The sequence below is a fragment of the Cyprinus carpio genome, chromosome B8, assembly GCF_018340385.1.
Source record: "Cyprinus carpio isolate SPL01 chromosome B8, ASM1834038v1, whole genome shotgun sequence".
Lineage (NCBI taxonomy): Eukaryota > Metazoa > Chordata > Actinopteri > Cypriniformes > Cyprinidae > Cyprinus > Cyprinus carpio.
Genome location: NC_056604.1, coordinates 10,369,085 through 10,388,747, shown reverse-complemented (window position 1 = coordinate 10,388,747; position 19,663 = coordinate 10,369,085). Strand labels below are relative to the sequence as shown.

Genomic DNA, 19,663 nt, shown 5'->3' with positions numbered 1-19,663 from the left:
AGTGAGGATAGTCAATGTCATTGATCATGACAGGCCAGGACCCAAAATTTCAACATTCTGGGGCCACAAAAAAGGGATCGTGCTGAAAATGATGTACAAACTGTTGTTGGGTTGTTGGAAGAAGTTGATGTTGGGAGGGTGTTTTGGTAACATTCTTTTTCATCTTCCTTAAATTTTTGGAGTGATCCAACCCCACATCTGGTGTCAGGAGTAAGCAAACAGGACTACTCCCCTTCGGCTGTATTTTGCCCAAACAATAAAACAAGAATATACTTTGCCCCATACATCAGCAGTCCATACTATACTTTCTGCAGAAGATCACTGTCACCTGATGTTTTTTTTTTTGGAGAGACTGTATACACCAGGCCACTTCATCTTCAGACACCCTGCCTGCTGCCATTCCTGAGCAAGCTCTGCACTGGTGGCACTTCCATCCCGCAGCTGAATGGAGACGGAGCGCTTGGGACTTTCTGAGGACGCCCTGAAGACAAGAATTGAACTTTTAAATTATTAAGAACCTATAAATCTTGATTTAGGTGCAATCTTAGTAGGCCACAATATCCATTGCCTGTGACAAGCTGCAATAATTTAATGCAAAAAACGCGTTTCTTTGCACAATAAAAAAAACAGTGATTTTCAAGCCATCATATTTGATAACTGATGCAGTCATTAATGATTAGCTTTTGCCTCTATTTTCAGTGCCACATGATCCAACATAAATATTTATAATATCATTATTTAAAACATCAGTTATAAAAAAACTTACAAAAAATCCACATGATCCTTCAGAAATCTTTCTAATATGCTGATTTATATTATCAGTGTTGAAAACAGTTGTTAGAAATTATCTGACAAAATCTTGCTGAATAAAATTATCTTATACAGTATATGACCCCCTTAAGTCCTTGTATAATTTATACAATTCGTACACATTTTGTTATACGTAGGCTACCATTTCACCGTCTTTAAAAATGTCAACCGTCTTTTTAAAGCTGATTTTGTTCAGTTTGGTCCTTCCGTGACGTTAATATGCTGTTGATTGACGTAAAACAGTTGTTAGAAATCCACTGGCAAGCATGCCATCCTGCGTACTGTCCGTAGGTCATATATGTTAACTTGTTCCTAAACGCTGTTGACGTATTGTATATCCACTGGCAAGCATGCCATCTGCGACTGTCTGTCCCTTAAGAAATGAGTTGGCCAGCTTGTGTTTACTTCCATGAGTAATATATGTTTATTTGGTCCGGAACTGTAATCTGCACAACACTAGTATGCAAGTCACTCATTTATTTCCAGGTAGCGTCATCTGACATTTTTTAATGATGCTGAGGATGCCCTGTGGGAACAGCCTGAGATTAAGATGATTATATGTTGCTGCTCATTAGTTTCATTTGAGACACTCAAGAAAAGCATGAAAATGATCCATTGTATATGGCGGATGAACAACGAGATAATCATCTCTTTGTAATATAATTAGAGATGAGTCAACAGAGACTCATGGCTTCATGTGTTTAGCTGCTAAACAAAATGTCCAGACGACGCAATTCCGACCATCTGGGACGAGGCAGACCATGGAAACCGTGAGCAACGGTATACGAAGGAAACTGTAACGGGCCCAAGATGATGGTTTGGAATAAACACTGACTACAATTCTGAAAGTCTCCTAGGACAGAAGGGTTCATTCGGGAACTTTCTTTCCTATAGTACGATAATGTAGTTTATATAATGTAATTGAAGTAATAGGGATTTTAAAGGGGTATTTTTAGCCTGGGTGAAGATTACTAGGGGAGCTGCAGAAGGGAGGAGAGGAGAAGGATCAGAAGATGAAAGGAGAAGAGAATGATGGAGGAGAGGATGGGCAGGGTAAAACTGGATTACACCCTCGCGCGGAGAAAGAGAGGGATTATCCAGCCTCTGAAAGAGGAGAGGAGTCAGCGGATTAAACAGATAACGAAGAGGAGTGGTGAGGGGATTAAGCTGATGAGAGCTGGATTCACAATAATCCCTTCTGAAAAAACAACATTTTATCAACTGCCAAACACACTAGTACTGATTGTTTTATACATTCTTCCATAACCTCTTCCACTCTGTTACTCTGCCTGAAGTTCATTTGCCATTAGATCATAATGCACTCTTAATCTCACTTTACAGTAACTTTCTTGTCATGTTTTCCAGCAGACATTTCATATAAACGATGCTTCATTCACTGTCTCTCCGTGTGCCTCCATCTAATGTCGGCCTCCCTCACTCTATTCTCTGAGTGAGCAAGCTCTAATTTAAGAGACTGTGGTTATATAAAACAGATGGTCAGGAGGTCAACGATTGTGTGTGTGTCCGTGTGTCACATAAAGAAAAAAGACAGAAAAGGGGCTGCTTTTCAATGAAAATATGCAATTCAAGACTGCAGGAAGGTGAGGAAGAGACTCTGAAACAGGAAGAGACATCTAAACAGAAGAATAATAAAAAGGGAAGCAATGCTTCTGGAGCGGAAACGTTCGTGTATTTACCCCGAGGAGGTCTGTTTTGACAACGCTGCACAAACATTGTGACAAAGGCTGATTTCCCCTGTTCTAAAACAGGAAACTCAGTTTAATGCAGTGGAAACCAGACAGAGACAACGTCTGAGGGAATCTGAATGTTTCATAATGATAAAGACAACAGCATCATTCAAAATAAACAGACGTAAATCTAAAAAAAAGGGAACACATGAGAGATATTGGACTGAAAGAAAGCAGAGGATGAGAAGAAGGAGTGGCCACGCAGGAGGGAGTGACAAAGCTTTCTGTCAGCTTCTGTTCTACTAACCTACTTACTATAATCCCATCTCTACTCATTTCATAATGGAGACTCCCGGGTTACATCATATCCTTTCTATCTTCCGCACACTTTCACATGTCCTGTTATTTCATCCCACATTATTATTGTCATTGTAAGAGTAGCATCCTAAAATAAACTCCCTGCTTTGCTACATACTTTACTTCAACTCTCATTATACACGTCAACATTGTGTACTTATCCAACATCAGAGTTTTTGATTCAAGATTTAAAAGAAGAAATTGGCATATCTGTATTCATAAACTCGTGTTTCTATTTGCCATCATATACTCCTAGAAATTCATTGGAATCTATGGTACGAAGAACCTTTAAGATCCATAGAACATTTCCAATGCACAAAAGGTTCTATATAGTGGAAAAAGTAAGTAACACTGAGAAAAAAATATTCTTTTAAGAATTGTTCACAGAAAGGTTTGAAAGGGAACCCAAAAATGGTGCTTCATGGCATTGCTGCAAAAGTCTCCTTTTGGAACCTTCATTTTTAGGAGTGTAATGTCCATGTTTCTTATTTCTAAACTGATGATCTCCTTTGTCAAAATTAAATACTACATTTTGCAGTGATTAGGAATAAATGCTGTTTTTAGTTTTAATTAACATCACTTATATATACATTTTTGCTCAACGTTTCTTCTTTTATTTGAGAACTTAAAACTTTGGTTTTTGATTTATGTCTTCGATTAATTGCTGTGGGTTGCTTTATTCGCATTTGTATACAGAGGTGGGTATATATTTACTCCGTTACATTTAGGCTACTTGAGTAAAGTTTTGGAAAAAAATTAATTTTAAGAGTATATTTAAAATACTTTAACTTGAGAAGGAACATCTCTAACGAAAAAACGGTACTTTTACTTCGTTACAGTGAGCGGTGTTCCTCTCGCTACTTTTTATTTATTTTTTATTTTTTTGTACAATTCTGTAGCCTACATAACATTGGTTTATTCCAAGCGCGCTGAACGATGCCCCATTCGCAAATGAATCACTCTTTTGAGTCGATTCTGTTCAAGGCCTTGAACAAACAAGCCTGCAGTGTGGTCTGAATTGGTTCGCGAATTACTTTGAATGATTTGTTCAGTTCCCTGCACATAGAGAATTGTCTAAAGCGGTTTCTCATTTGAGAACACGGAGAACATTAAGATCTACAGTCAACTGAAGCCAAATCTGCAAATTATACTGTCGGCATGCAATGAGGATCTTTATTAGTTTAACACCGTGTGTGCTGTCTGTGAATGATTTCACACGTATACACTCGATTTTATTCAATTAACGTTAATATTGGCTACTGTAGCGGTAAGATAGATCGACTGTCAAGTGAAACGTGTAGAGTAAAATGAATGAAAAGTGTCGATCGCGGCATTTCATTTATAGAAGATTTGTTTAATAACATTGCATCAAATACTTTTTTGAGCGTGGTTTGCAGCGTTGAGCATTATAACCAGCCACACACGTTTCTGTTGCGATTATGAATGCAATATCCAATAAAATTGCCCTCAAGGAAGAAATTAAGAAATGGGCCTGTGGAAATCAGTTAATTTCAGACGCTGATTTATGATGGCCAAAATGATTAGAACAATAGTAATTTCATCAGCTAAAAATGGTTTTAAGTCAGTTATTTGTATCTTTTGCTGTAGTGTTTTAGTAGGAAATATCAGTTTACATTTCCAAACATTCATTTTGCCATTAATTGTAAAAATCCTGTGAAATTTTCGTCTGACAACAGCCAGTGCTCCACACATAGATCTGATCTGATCATCATCAGTCTGTCTGGAGAGACATGAAGAAACTGAAATAGACTCAACCAAGACAGACGTCTTCAAGATGCTTCAAGAAAGCTACTTGCAAAGCTACAGTACTGTTAAATGTTTTAGGCACTTGTGTAAAAATGCTGCAAAATGAGGATGCTGTCAAAAATGTTAAATCAACATTTGGTGTAAGCATCTTTTGCGTTTAAAGCAGCTGTTGCGCTAGATGCACTTGCACATAGTTTTGCAGGTAGCTTTGCAGGTAGGTCTAGCATCCTGGAGACATTGCCACAGTTCTTCTAGATTTAGTCTGTCTCAGTTTGTTCTGTTTCTTCATGTCATTCCAGACAGACTGATGATGATCAGATCAGATCTCTGTGTGGAGCACTGGCTGTAGTCAGACAAAAATCTGAAGTGGATTATTAATTAATGGGAAAATGAATGTTTATAAATGTAAATATAAATTTCCTACTGACACACTACAGCAAAAGATAGAAATAACTGATTAAAACCATTTTTAGCTGGTAAGAAAAAAAATAGTGGTCTAATAAATATATACACATATATATCCAAAGTAACTAGTAACTCTCTACTTGAGTCGATTATCCAAAGTAACTAGTAACTCTCTACTTGAGTCATATATATATATATATATCCAAAGTAACTAGTAACTCTCTACTTGAGTCGATTTTTCATTGGATACTTTTTTACTCTTACTCAAGTAACTGTTAGGATTGTTACTTTTACTTGAGAAATAATTACATTTTTATAGAAGTTTTTGGCTACTCTACCCACCTCTGTTTGTATGTTTCTTTGAAAAAAACTGGATGCTAAAAGAATAAATGTAATTGATTAATAGTTTTGATTTCAGTGGGCTACCATTTGGCTGACCTGGTATAGCCTACAGTCCACGCATAGGCCTAACTGAAAAATATCCACAACCCCTACAGTATAAATATGTGTGCAGACTTGCTAAAAATATTGTAAAGCTATGGTACATGCATTTAATGTCTCATTTAATCAAAACCACCTAAACGCACACAATAATAGTTACGTAGATGTATCTGCCGTTTTAAATGGGCTGGGTTGGTCTGTTTTAAACCCATTAAAACTGAATCTACAGATCTACACTTTCTCTGACCTTTTTCACTTTGTTTTGAATTACTTCATATTTATCACTAGGAAAAACTGTGTTGAAAGAGCCTCAGTAGCAGGCAAGCCCGTTTGGTTTTAAGAGGAAGGAAAAGAATGCTGTGATTTTTTTTCAACGGGCGCTGTGCTGTATTCGCAAACAATCGCAGCCGGAGGAACCGCGAGCCCGCGAGAGATTCCCACGATACTGTTGTGGTGACACACTGCCACACTTTCCCACGCGCGCTCGAGCTCTGGCACACTGATCCTCCTTAAAGCGCGTGGCCGAGTGCGAGTGCGCGCGCCGCTGCCTGGGGCACGAGGCGGGCCGGTGGAGCGAGATCATGTGAGAGTCCACGCGCTGAAAGTAGGTTAGTCTACAGAGAAGCACAGACGCAGAAAGAGAGAGAGAGAGAGAGAGAGAGAGGGAAAGAGAAGAGGGCATCATTTTATTGCATAGCTGACAGTGCGACAGGGGGAAAAGCCTGTGATGAAGCGGAATTTACTCTGAACAAACGGATGAGAAGAGCAAGTAGGCTGTGCAATAACTTACGAGGGTTAGAAGTTATTTTTCTTGCAGTCGCTCTGTTTTGGAGTTTCAAAATTTTTACCTGAGTTTAACTTTCGGCGCTGATCAAATGTACTGGAGTTATATTATCGTTCGCAGATAATATAGCATCAAAATGAGAGGTAAGTTAAAACAAAAATGCATTTATATAAACAAAATAAATGTTGTCTAATAATTAAAAGAAAACTCTCATTTTGACAGCGGTAATCGTGATTGGGTTTGCTTTGATGTTGCAGGAACTGCGCAAAAGTCTTAACCAAAGTAAAGCACGCGCAAGCGCGCAAAATATCGCTCAGATAATCTGCAGTGGTTTGGTTGTTTGTAACATGTTATGTTTCGTTCTGCTTTGGTAGCTTTTCGCCACTCAGACATATACAGAAAATAACCAGTAGCTACACGGAAATGATAAACTTTATATAGCCTAGATCTGTTTTGTTTCTTCGCTTGCAAGCGTGAAAGGGAAGCGATGAGTGTCATGTAGGAAACGTCTCATGAGTTGCCATGTCCGGTTTTTGTAAGTCAATTTTGGATTTTTTTTCTAATGTGTCCACCATAAAGTCTCTTATAAATATGATTGGTTTATGTTTTGTCAGATAGTCGCGCATGTAAATACACACTTTAGCCAAAAGGTGTGCGCATGAGAGATTTAAGATAGATGGCTAGTTGTATGTATATGTGAAACATTTTAACTATTTTTAAAGGGATATAATTATTGAAATGACGTAGGCTACTTTGCAGCAAGTTAAAATTAAACTCTTTTCTGCATTGTATGCTTATTTTGGAGAAAAAACATTCAATATTTGGCAACACTCCTATCACTGTAGTTACTTTTAACTGCCACTAAGCCAAACCCATTACGTAAGAATCAAACAACATGTTTAAAAATGCTTAAAATTTTATAATCACTGGGTGCTGTGATTTGAACTTTGTTTACTTCATGGAAAGTTCAAATACTGCATTATGGTCGTGAGTAAAGTTGATATGCCTTTGGTCACGCATGTATAAGCCCTTAACCGCCATGTTGAATTTTAGCTCCGCTGAATGTTTGTGTCTTTATCGTGATAAAGCTTATCGATAAGTTGAGGGGAGACTCTCAGCGTGTCAGTAGGCTGTGTGAGCTGTTGGTGCACAGGGAGTGGGGTGTATCTGCTGCGCTCTGCGTGTTGTTGTTTTTCAGTCTCAGCATGGCCGCCGGTGTGACAGAGTCTATCTGCTCCATTGACCTACTTCTGTCATTGAGAATTACATGGTATATTACAACACTGATAGATCAGGAAGAGAATTGGTCAGTTTTAAGATCGGTTTAATGTTTTCCTCATTGGCATCGTATTTTAATATTGGCATCGGCCATGCTGAGACTGATTAACTCAGTGCTGAATCTCAGCACAACAGCGTGATGGCAAAGGGACGTTAAACCTAAAATGCCGTATGAAGGAACTGCGCCTCCTTTGGTGCAAAGGCGTAACAACATGTGCTCAGTCAAGCTTAGTTACCTTTCATTTCAGTTATATTAACTGATTATATCATCATAATGTTATATATTTCAGTTAGTTGCTATATTTACGCTTGTTGCAGACTTTTGTAAGAGTTTTATCACTGAAATTCATTGAATGTGCTAAACAGACTACAGTAACAGTAGAACTGACAATGTGTGGTAAAGCACGGTTGTTGAAAAAATGTAATTAAATGAGCATTGGATATTCAATATATTTTTTCTGACTTTGTCCATGATCCTGAGGAAAGGCACTCTTATGTATGCTGAGAGCTGTAGAGTAGACTGTAAGCCACCATGGCTTTAAAGACTTAAGCAATGAGTAGTCTATAAATGAATGCTGAGCAGCTTTATGCAGTGGCACTTTGACACCTGCCCATGAAGTTTCCATTCATGTAAACCACAACTTAAGCCCGGGCAGTGGTAGAATGTGACCAGCCGCTTGAACTTTGAGGCATTCAAACCTTCTTTTTCAACAACAATTCAAGATCTTAAGTTTTTTTGTTTTTTTTTTCAGAGTAATTCTTAACAATAAATTTATCATAATTGTTGCACAACTAAGATGTGTTCTCATGGTTTTTTAGTTAATAGATATTGAATAAAAACCCAGCCTTTTTGTAATGTGAAGCTTATCTCTCACTTTTTTTTTAAACATTTTTCCTTCTCATTGTCTCATTGTTAATGGTAATAATGATGACCAAACAATATTCTTTTTAGTATGTTTTAGTATTTTTATTATTGCTGTCAAATGATTAATCGCATCCAAAATAAAAGTTTTGTTTACATAATATATGTATGTGTGCTGTGTGCATGTGTACATTTATTATGTATATATAAATAAATACATGCATTTATTTATTTCTGAAAAATAGGTTGTTTATATATTAAATATTTATATTTATTTATAATATAAATTATATAAATATACTGTAATTATTTTCGAAATATATGCTGTATGTGTGTATTTATATATACATAATAAATATACACAGAACACACGCATATATTATGCAAATAAACTTTTATTTTGGATGCGATTAATTTTTTGACAGCACTAATTTTTATACAACTTTATTCACTTTTTTCTTATATATTCAATATATAAAACCAAAAAGATGTGAAAAATGCCTGTATTTATAGAGACTTTTATTATTTCCTAATAACAAAAAAGGCATCAAGATAATTAATGCCCATCAATAGTCACCTTGCACTCCCTATCAGCTCATGTTTTTCAACTTGGTGTTGTTACTTATACCAAAGAATTACTCAATCCTCTTTACATATTTAAAGAGAGTCTTGTGGTGTCATTCCACCATCTCAGTTTACTTAGTATAGGTAGGTCACTTTTAAGTGATGTGGGAGAGGAAATATCATTACAGCTGGCCACAAACTTCTTAGAAATCTCAAGTACAAGTAAGCGGATGCAAACTGAACCCTGTTTGTGTGAGTTCAAAGCAAACCTGCTGGTGAGGACACAGAGCAAACTCAAAAACTGAATGTCACACACAAATCAAATTACACAAGTTAGGTTAGTTATACACTGTGCAATGCAAATGCAAGGTACAGGCTAAATGGGACCTTTGGACGTTGCTGAACAAAGTTGTTTGATTATGTGAGATAAAAGGGCAAAGTCTCTGAATGTGTGTTGGGTTTTTCCCAGCATCGCTCTATGAAACTGCTGACTGGTGTTTGATGGACTGACTAACTGACATAGAGTGGCCTAGAGAGAGAGGAGATAAGAAGAGCTAGATTACTAACCCCAGCTTGCCCGATAAACATAGCACTCTAATAAATCTCCTCTTAATTAGTTTTCAGCTATCTGACTGCGTTTGCCTCAGGCTTCTACAGCAGTGCTCGAATCGGTTAATCAAAAAACAGCGGTTTGCTATACTTTGATTTGACTGAGTGTTTGTGGGAGATTGGCTTGATATGTTATTAATAACAGCTTTTAAAAGATGTGTTAACTTATTAAACTGATAAAAGGTGAATGAATGTGTGTGTGTATAGCTACATATCTGATTCATAGCATGGTAAAACCAAGGCTTTATAAAATTCAACCTCCAACCATGCACCGCAGTCATAACTTAAAAATAGATTTATGTGAGCGCTACGAGACAGCTGGGACTGTGCTTAAATTCTTGACAGGCTGCCACATGTTGAGGGCAAGTGTAAGTTACTGAGCCTTTAATGAGTGTACTGTAGATATTCTAAATGTGCAAAAGTCATATATCACTCCCATGCATTATATAAAATGCACCTCTTGATCATATGTCTTTGATAAAAAAAAAAAGTAATTCAGCATTGCTTACAGAGGCCTTGGGTTTGTCTGAAACGAAAGTTTTCCTGATGATATAATGGTCTTTGATTTTTGTGGTTCCACCTTAAACATGCTAGGAAAGAAAAAAAAAAGAAAAAAAAAAAATTTAATCAGATTACAGTGATTGCGAGGCTACCGCACAAGCGCCTCCCTCGGCTCAGTTGGAAAGTGTGTCAGTAGAACAGCTCAGCCACATAGCCTGACCGTGCTACGCAGGTGAGTGGCATGTGAGCGGACGAGTCAGAATCAAAGCCACGCTGTCACGAGCCAATGGGAAAGTGGGAGGGGCGGGATGAAGGAATGCTCGTCACTGCGTTGCTAGGGTGATCTCCTCTGAATGAGTGTGTTCGTGGAATGTAGCCAGACAGCAGTTATATAACACAGGGAGGGTGGGGGCCAGGGGCTCAGAATGGGATAGAAGGAAAGACAGCGAGCAAAAAAGACCGAATATGTTCCATTTAGTAATTTCACTGACATATTGCATTATGGAATACATTTTATTTTCTTTCTCAATGCTTTGAAAAGTGCTTTAGCAGATTGTGTGTCAACGTAGCTTCTGGAAACATAAAGCAGACGTGTCTCTTGTTCCCTCAGCCCCCACTCCCTCCCCTCGCTCTCAGACTCGATTGCTCAAATGTGATGCACACATCAACGAGCATTCAGGCCCAAGTGTGAGTCCTCATGTCATTATCTCTGGATGGCCGGTTCCCTGTCACGACACATTAGCCGTTACCTAAGATATTGTGTCATTGCACAAAACATAATAATGACATTTCCTACATCCAGATCACCTGAGAGGACAGTGTTCCCTGGTAATAACCTTTATTGGGATCCATCCTGTGCCATTTGAGTCATCTGTAATAGGGGAACTTCTGAACCATAGGCCTCTCAGAAAAAAAACACAATTCAATGATAGTCCTTCTACTTGAATAAACAGTTTATTGAAAATAACAGCTTGTTTTATTTGGATATAGAGGACTTACTTGTGCAAATGTAAGTGTATATACTGTTGTTTGGTTCTAAGGAATTCTTTGCGCTCAAAGGTTCTATTCAACCTGCAGCTGTTTATAATTCCCATACAGAGCATCACAATCCGCTTAGTTCCAGCGCAACTGTGCCAAGCAGAGAGCGAGGTTTGTTTATAAAGCTGTTTTTGATTCTGTGGTCCAGGGATTGTGTTATTATGTCACCCTGAGTGGGTCAAAACATAAAGTCTTTGAATATGAGCTATAGCGCTTAACCCCTCTCTTTATGCATTAGCTGTGTATTGTTACTGTTAAAGGAATATGACACTAGCCAAGTTTCCACATCCCTGTGAGAGTCAGACCAGACCTTCGGGCTCTGTACCGGCCTATATTTCTTTTATGTCATTGAACGATTGCTCAAAGATCAATGGGTCAAGCAAATAACGCCGCCATAGCTTGCATTAGAGCTGTAAAGTAGATAGCGGATGGCCTTCAATGCTTTGTGCTTTGAATCAGGACTTTTTTCTATGGGCTGTGTATGGGATAAGTCTGTCCAACTCTAGCTAATGTTTCAAACATTTCTCCCTCTCTTAGCACAAATCGAAGTAATCCCGTGCAAGATTTGCGGGGACAAGTCATCGGGCATCCACTATGGGGTGATCACTTGTGAGGGCTGCAAGGTAAGTGAGCACCCTTTCAATCGATCAAGTCATCATTTATGCTTACGGTTTAAAGTTTCTGTCAAAATGTTTTCCCCAGAATGTTCCCTCTGCTTCAGATAAAAAACTAGAATAAATACTATTAAAGTATACAAGACTTGCAAGAAAGTTAGAGTACCTTGTAGTTACACCCTGATGACGTCTTCAGACTGTTCCCTGAAACGGTAAACAATACAACCCCTTTATCTGATCGGCTTTCTGACGAGTCAGAAATCTCAGTCAGCTTGTATTTGACCACAGGACACACAATGTGTGCCAGATCTGATCTAACATTTCAGACTCTCTGCTGGAAAATGCTATTTGTATTGAACCACATTACTCAACCATGTTTTTGAACCATCATGGATTGCAAATGGAATTGATAAATGATCATATAATTGCACTGGTGGCCGAACCCATACAGCTAGAGTTTTACTATGAGGTTTTAGAGTTAATTCAAGATTTAACCTTGATTTATGAACACAGAGGAAATGGAAATAAAGCCTCTTCTTGACCTCTGTTTTCTTTTTTCCCCTTTTTCATTCATCAGGCTTCTTCCGCCGAAGTCAGCAGAACAATGCGATGTACTCCTGCTCCAGGCAGAGGAACTGCCTTATTGACCGAACCAATCGCAACCGCTGTCAGCACTGCCGCCTGCAGAAGTGTCTGGCGTTAGGCATGAGCCGCGATGGTGAGTCTAATCTTACGCAAGAGCGCATTTCCTACTGGAAATGGAATCTCATTGAGTCCTGTTAAATGCAGCTGTAGTCTCTGTGTGGATATAAAGACTTCAAAGAGACATAGCCAGGCATGAAAATATTTTCAGTTTTGATCTGAATAAATAATATGGTATAATGTTGGCCCGCTTGTTTTTTTGAGTTCTTAGCAACAATCAAATCTAACGTTCGTATTTCTTTCCACACCCTCCTTTTCTCTGCAGCGGTGAAGTTTGGACGCATGTCAAAAAAGCAGCGCGACAGCCTCTATGCTGAGGTTCAGAAGCACCAGCAGTCTCAGGAGAGGGCAGGGGGCAACGGTGTACCTGGTCATGCTGGTGATGAGGTCGGGGAGAACGGCAGGAGCCACGGCCGGGCCTACAGTCGGGGCTCCAGCACCACACTTAGTGACCTGGATGATATAACCATGCTACCAGACGGTCTTCTCTTTGATCTGCCGCTCACTCCGGAGGAAGCTGCTGACTACTGCAGCCTAGAGCTGCTGGGAGGAAGCAGTGGGAGCAGTTCGTCCTCCCAGAGTTCTCCTGAGCCAAACAGACAGGAGTTTAGTGACATGACACACATCAAACACGAGTACCAGACCCTGCATGAGACGGGACTTTACACTCGCTCATTACTTAACCCACCTGAAGGCTGTTCCTTGATGGAAATCGGTTAGTATACTTTGGTAATGGGAATGTATGCATATTATATACATATAATATATATGCACCAATATGCACTACCGTTCAAACAATTGAAGTTGATAAAGGTGTTTTTTTTTTTTTTTTTTTTTAATGAGTCTTTTATGCTCACCAAGGGTGAAATCAATTAATTTAAATTCAAAAGATTACATTAAAATTGTTTATTTTGGTGTATTTAAATAAATGTTGTATTATACTATTTTCATAAAATTAATTAAAAATAAAAAAACAAAAAGCAATTGGTTTAAATGATAAAGATTACATTTAACAGTGTTTATGAAATTAATAGTGTTTTTAAATATTAACCTTAAGTGAGCGATTTGAAAATGAGAATTTATTATTACACATCCAGTATCGAATGGTACCGCTAAATTTAAAAAACAAACTAATATCTGCCATGCATCACACTGTGACATGTTTCCATAGTCTATACAAACTTTGTGATGTTGTGTGTGGTCATATTTTTTAGAACGGATTACACAGAATGTGGTAAAATCCCACATTGAGACAAGTCAGTACAGCACAGAAGAATTGAAAAGATTTGCTTGGACCCTCTACACACCTGAGGAGATACGTGTCTACCAAAACAAGGTATCTGTAACAAAACTGGCAAAGGGATGCATAATACTTTTTAATACCACAGGGTGTAACAGCATGTACCATAAGTATGATGTGATCCAAGCAATTGGCCAACCTTACACTCAATTTTAATGAATCACACAGAATACAATCGTTCATGTTCTAATTTTTAAGAGGCTAATTAAAAATACATTAAAAAGTACGTCAAATGCACATCATAATTGCAGAAAATCAGAATATGGGTGGAAGAGTCTAACATACATTTCTTCATCCTAGTCCACAGAGATGATGTGGCAGCAGTGTGCTGTGTACATCACGAATGCCATCCAGTATGTGGTGGAGTTTGCCAAACGCATCTCCGGATTCATGGATTTGTGTCAAAATGACCAGATTATCCTTCTCAAAGCAGGTCAGCATCAACTGTTGTCCTCATTAGTAAATACCTGCAATAAATACAATCAAGTGCCCAGTTTATATTTCTGGTTAACCATTTTAATACAGTGTATTTATTTACGGTATGATAGTTGTATATTTGAGTTCAGACCGTATGTATTTTTTGCTTCTCAACTGTGTTCTGACAATGGCTCTTTTGTCATTTTCTCTCACCCATTTCCCCCGCTTGTGTCCTCCCTTTGTGCATTGTGTGGTGTGTCTTATACCGATTTTTTTTTTTTCTCCTGTATGTATGGATTCCTGTGTATTCCATTCATTTGCCTATTTCCTCCCTCATCCTGCCTTTCCTTTGTCCATCTTCTATGTGGCACTGCCCATCCAGGCTGCCTGGACGTGCTGTTGATCCGAATGTGTCGGGCCTACAACCCCATCAACAACACACTGTTGTTCGATGGAAAGTTCGCAAGCCCTCAGCTCTTTAAAGCTCTCGGTGAGTCTCGTCCCTAGACCTTTCACATAATTTAGCCCCCTGTGGCATTTCAAAGGGCATGTTGAGTACTTGTATGCAATTAACTTGAGCAATGGTACACCAAGTGCTGTAAAATCATATGATTAAGTCACAGTTACTCTGTATATGGAACTAAACAAACATCTATTTAAATGGAAAACAGGTCAATTAAAACCTTTCTAGGTCAATTGAATGATTGCTAAAGTTGGCTGGGTTCCCATCTGTTTACCTTTTCTTGTTTTGTTGGGCACATGACAATGTTGTGAAATTTTACAGCTCTTGCTCTATTGTATTTCAAATGTTTTCTGTGCTTTTCCTGTATGTAGGTTGTGATGATCTGGTGGGTGCTGTGTTCGAGATGGCTAAAACCCTGAGTCGGCTGCAGCTGTCTGAAGAGGAGATGGCTCTTTTTACTGCCACTGTGCTCCTGTCTCCAGGTAGTTTTACTATAACATTAGTTTAAAGTAATCTTGAACTAACAGTGTCTCCAAAGGACATATAGCCAGACATTAGAGCTAACGCATCCACTTATTTATTTCACAGACCGTCCTTGGTTAACAGATGCTCAGAAGGTGCAGAAACTTCAGGAGAAGGTCTATGTTGCATTGCAACACTGTCTTCATAAAAGTGGTGCCCCTGAGGAGAAACTGGCAAAGGTACTGGGAAAAAATTGAAAGAATGAGTGATAAGTTCACACTCTCATAGCTGTTAAATATGAGAAAATCAGGACTGTCAAAATAAACACATGCGATTAATAAATATATTTATGCTGTTCTGATTTTTATGCACACACACTTAATCAATTTGACATTATGTTTTTATGTACTGTGTGAATTCTAAAAACTGAGCAACAATGACTATTAGTGACAGATCTGTGCTACAAGAGTTCACCCACTCAAGAGTCCTGTTTATCAGAGAATAATGGAGACTGCTTCATTTTATTATGAATATTTTAATAATAGATGTAATGTGTCAGAACTTATTTACTTTTTAAATCAAACCCAGATGTCATTTGCAGTCTTTTTATGGTGAAATTGAATTTAGATATAAATGTAATTTTGTGCAAATGAGAGTGTCATTCACACAAATTAACCAATAGCTGCACATATTTTTTATTATTATAAATAATTGTTACACATTTCTCTTCAAATGTTTGGGGTCAGTAAGTTTTGAAAACAAATTAATACTATTATTCTACAAAGATGCATGAAATTGATCAAAAGTGACAGTAAAGTCATTTATAAAGATACAGAAGATTTCTGTTTTAAATACATGCTGTTCTTTTGAACTTTGTTTAATATCACCGTTAACAATATTACTGTTATAACTGTATTTTAAATCAAATTAATGCAGCTTTTTATTGTTTATTGTATTGATTTCCCTAAAATTCAATAAAATACATTAACTTTTCACTACAAGAACATACATTTGAACATTTAATAATTTGATCAGTCATGTCAAACAATATTTTCTTTTTCTGTTGTGTCAATAGATGGTGTCCAAGTTGCCCATGATGAAGTCTATTTGCAACCTCCATATTGATAAGCTGGAGTTTTTCCACCTGCTTCACCCAGAAACGGCCTACAACTTCCCTGCTCTCTACAGAGAGGTTTTCTGCAGCGAGATCTCCTTCCCAGACTCCACTGAGGGCTAACAGTCATTGAAGAGTCATATTGGCTCTGATGAGAGACAGAGAGAGGAAGAGACAGTTAAAGAAAGACAGGGAATGGAAATAGGAGGAGGTAGATGGATGTGTGTTTGAGAAAAACCAGCAACACACTGACAATCTTGCACATACACTTTAGGACTCCATCTATATCCTCCCTCCCGATGGAGTGATTCACTCCTCTATTTGAACAGGACCCAGCTTTCTTACAAGATGCTGTTAAATGTCAGCAGTCATTTAAGGTGCTGGTTACTATTACTCATGCTACCTACTTGTAATGACTCAAACAGAGCAAATTATGTATATTTAATTAAAAAAAGAGTACTCGATTAAACCTGGAGCTCAGATCTCCCTAAAAAATTAAGTGCTTGAAAAGTGGATCCTTCTCATTTTGCGGGTACTCTTAGGAAGAGAACTATGAATGTAACCCACCTGACATTTGGCAAAGCCTCAGGATTAAGACAGAATGTATTATGAATTCCTGGCCCATATGTAAAGCAAGCTCTTAAGGATTGGTTTCTATAGACGAACAGTTTTGAATACATGCGAAACTGTTCAGAGGGACCAATGCATAGACACCAGAGGTTGTAAACGCCACATGAGCACCTTCACTTTCACAGACTCAACACTAACGCACAGCACACTGCACAGACCACATGTGCACATGGTGTGTTGTCTTTTGAGCTCTTAATTTTTCCATATAAATTTAAACGATGCAACTAAACTAACGAAAAACCTCATCCTTGTTACCCTTTCCCACGCAAATGCCACTTAAGTAAAGATATTTGATGATATTTTGATATCCTCATTTGATCGGAAACCACATGCATGTAGAATGATAGATGTCATTGAGAATATATTTATAAACAGCCTTTAGAAAGCATATGTAGGCAGAGATATAAAGTTGCACCTTGGAGTGGATGTTCTTAAGCCCTTTCAAAGACTTCTCAACCATAGGAGTGGAATTCTGGGCTGGGGTTGGAATTGGCGTGACAAGCTTTAGATTTAGAGGCAGTTGTACGGCACTTAAATACTCCACAAAAAAGGACTTTGCAGGAGCAGGACTTTGCTGTCGCCTCACATTAGATGGCGAAAAGACAATGCCTCTATGAGACTTTCTGAAGTGTAGCAAACAACTCGTACGGCTGCTGGGAGCAAGGCCTCGGGAGAACGCAAAGAACACTGAAGGAAGTGGATGGAAGGAACCTTATATTTTTAGAGACAACAGACAACCTGAGCTCGCGGTCAAGTCATGAGGACACCACAGAAATGTCGTCATTCAGACTTTTCTGATTCTACAGCTGTGAGGATAAGTGGATACATAGGCTGTACCTCATGCTTTGCATTGTGTCTGATGTGGGGATCAGTGTTGTGTTGCTGTGTGATTATTTTTTCCCTTTGTGTTTAATTATATCACAAACTATTGGTTGACGGAACCATCAGCTACCCCCCTGAGTTAGGGAGTACTGTGTTTAGTTTATGTTCGGAAACTTTGAGGTTCAAACCTGAAGGAGAAAAATCTACTATCTGTCTGCAGTGTGAAAGCAGCCTTCGTTCTTCAGAGGCAGGAAGTCCAGATTGGTCTCAGGGGAGTTTTATAAGTGGCCCAGAAACCGGAATACAAACTAAAGCCCAAAGGAGGGCTTTTCAAAACCCTTTAGTGCCCAGCTTTGTAAGATTACAGGGTATGAAAGATGTTTCAAATGATTGATTAGTATCAATGTCCAGTTTCCTGACAGTTAATTTTAACAAACTCACCTGACGTTTTATTTTTGCACTGCTGGAACAGTGCCTGTCTATATTTTCTTGTAAGATTTTATATGGTTGGTATAATACACATTTTCTGGTTGTTTAACACAGTATCACATGTCTGCCTGTGCAATAGTCAGTCTTTCCATTTTTAGTATTGACAGCCCTCACAAGCCAAGGATCTCCTTGGATTTCATAAAGCACTCCAGCTCAGATCGTTTAACACCCCCTTGCTAAGTTCTGTATTTTACATTTTATTTTTTTTACGCTTGTCTATTAGCTAACTTAAATTGACGTGTGAAGGTGGAGAAAGATTGTAACAAAGTGCAAATACTTTGAAAAAAGAAAAAAAAAAACATTTAAGAGTTTTAGATGATGTATTTTTGTGGAGTGTAATTCGCCACCCTACAAACTGCCACAAGTGTCCGCCCCGTCCTTGAGGGTAGTTCTGGAAGTGTGCATTTACATCTACACTCAGTCACTCAGGGAGATAGCTGGGTTCTCTGTCCTAAAATGTCTTCTTCAGTTAGCCTAGCAAGACACCTTGCACCAAATAGAAGACCTTAAACCTTGATCACTGTGTATGGTAACTTTTCTTGTGAATGTTAACCGCAGAAGTATCAGAATTTTACCCATGTTTTATATCAGTGCTATTGGAAGACTTTTTTCAGTTTGACTTGCTTAAAAAAAAAAAGATTAGGATATATATATAATGGATGGATTTAATCTTTAAATCTAGTGTTGTGTTTGTTTATTTTTGTGATATTTTCTTTCTTCATTTCTGTCCTTTTCTGTAACATTTTCTCACCCGTGTAGTGTCATCCTTTGTCTTGAAGAATTCAAATCCTATTTTTTTAAAGAGCATTTTTAAGCAGAAAATCCCCTATAAGAGTCCTAATTTTTGCCATGGTCCTTCTGTGGTTGTTTCAGTTGTAACTTTATTTTTAAGCAAATAAATCATATTATAGATTTTTAATGAATATAATTTATGGTGTATTATGGATACAGAGAATAAAACAAACACATTTAAAGATATTATTGTACAATAAGGATTATACACATGGATTCCAGAATGTAATAAAGGTCTTTTTACTTTACACTGTGTGTGTTTTGTGGCTACTGAAAATTTATTTTTAATTTAAATGACATTTTTTTTTTCATTAGAACTTATTTCAAAGTAAAATACAGTATAAATATAAATATTTATATTAATATAGTCTACTGTTCCATATATTGGGCTTAGTTAGATTCTTCTTATTATTTTAAAGTAATACTTTTATTTAACAAAGAAGCATTATATTGATCGAAAGGGACTGTTTAGACTTACACTGTAACAAAGTTACACTTTCAGTGTCATTTCTAGTGAGAAATTAATATTGCAGTAATTAAATATTCACTTAGTTATCACCAAAGCTCTCTATATTTTTCTGTAGATCATTAAACCGTTATAAACAAATATATATATTTTAAATGAAGGCTGTGTTTTAACTTTTCATTGAATAATAATAAATGTTATGCCCGCACAACTGCTTAACTGTAATAATAAGAAATGGAATAAGAAATCAGCTTTGACATTATAAATATGTTAAAAAATATCTTTGCC

General features: G+C 37.6%; 1 protein-coding gene across 1 annotated transcript; it reads left to right on the top strand.

The window, feature by feature from the left end:
- Positions 1 to 6,044: 6,044 nt before the first annotated feature.
- On the top strand, positions 6,045 to 19,157 carry LOC109053270 (nuclear receptor ROR-beta-like). Its single transcript, XM_042728931.1, has 10 exons — positions 6,045 to 6,395; positions 11,642 to 11,727; positions 12,295 to 12,436; positions 12,686 to 13,135; positions 13,635 to 13,756; positions 14,021 to 14,153; positions 14,520 to 14,627; positions 14,972 to 15,082; positions 15,189 to 15,301; positions 16,138 to 19,157. Exons 1-10 carry the CDS (start codon positions 6,389 to 6,391, stop codon positions 16,297 to 16,299), a joined length of 1,434 nt encoding a protein of 477 aa, XP_042584865.1. The 5' UTR covers positions 6,045 to 6,388; the 3' UTR covers positions 16,300 to 19,157.
- The last annotated feature ends 506 nt before the right edge of the window (positions 19,158 to 19,663 follow it).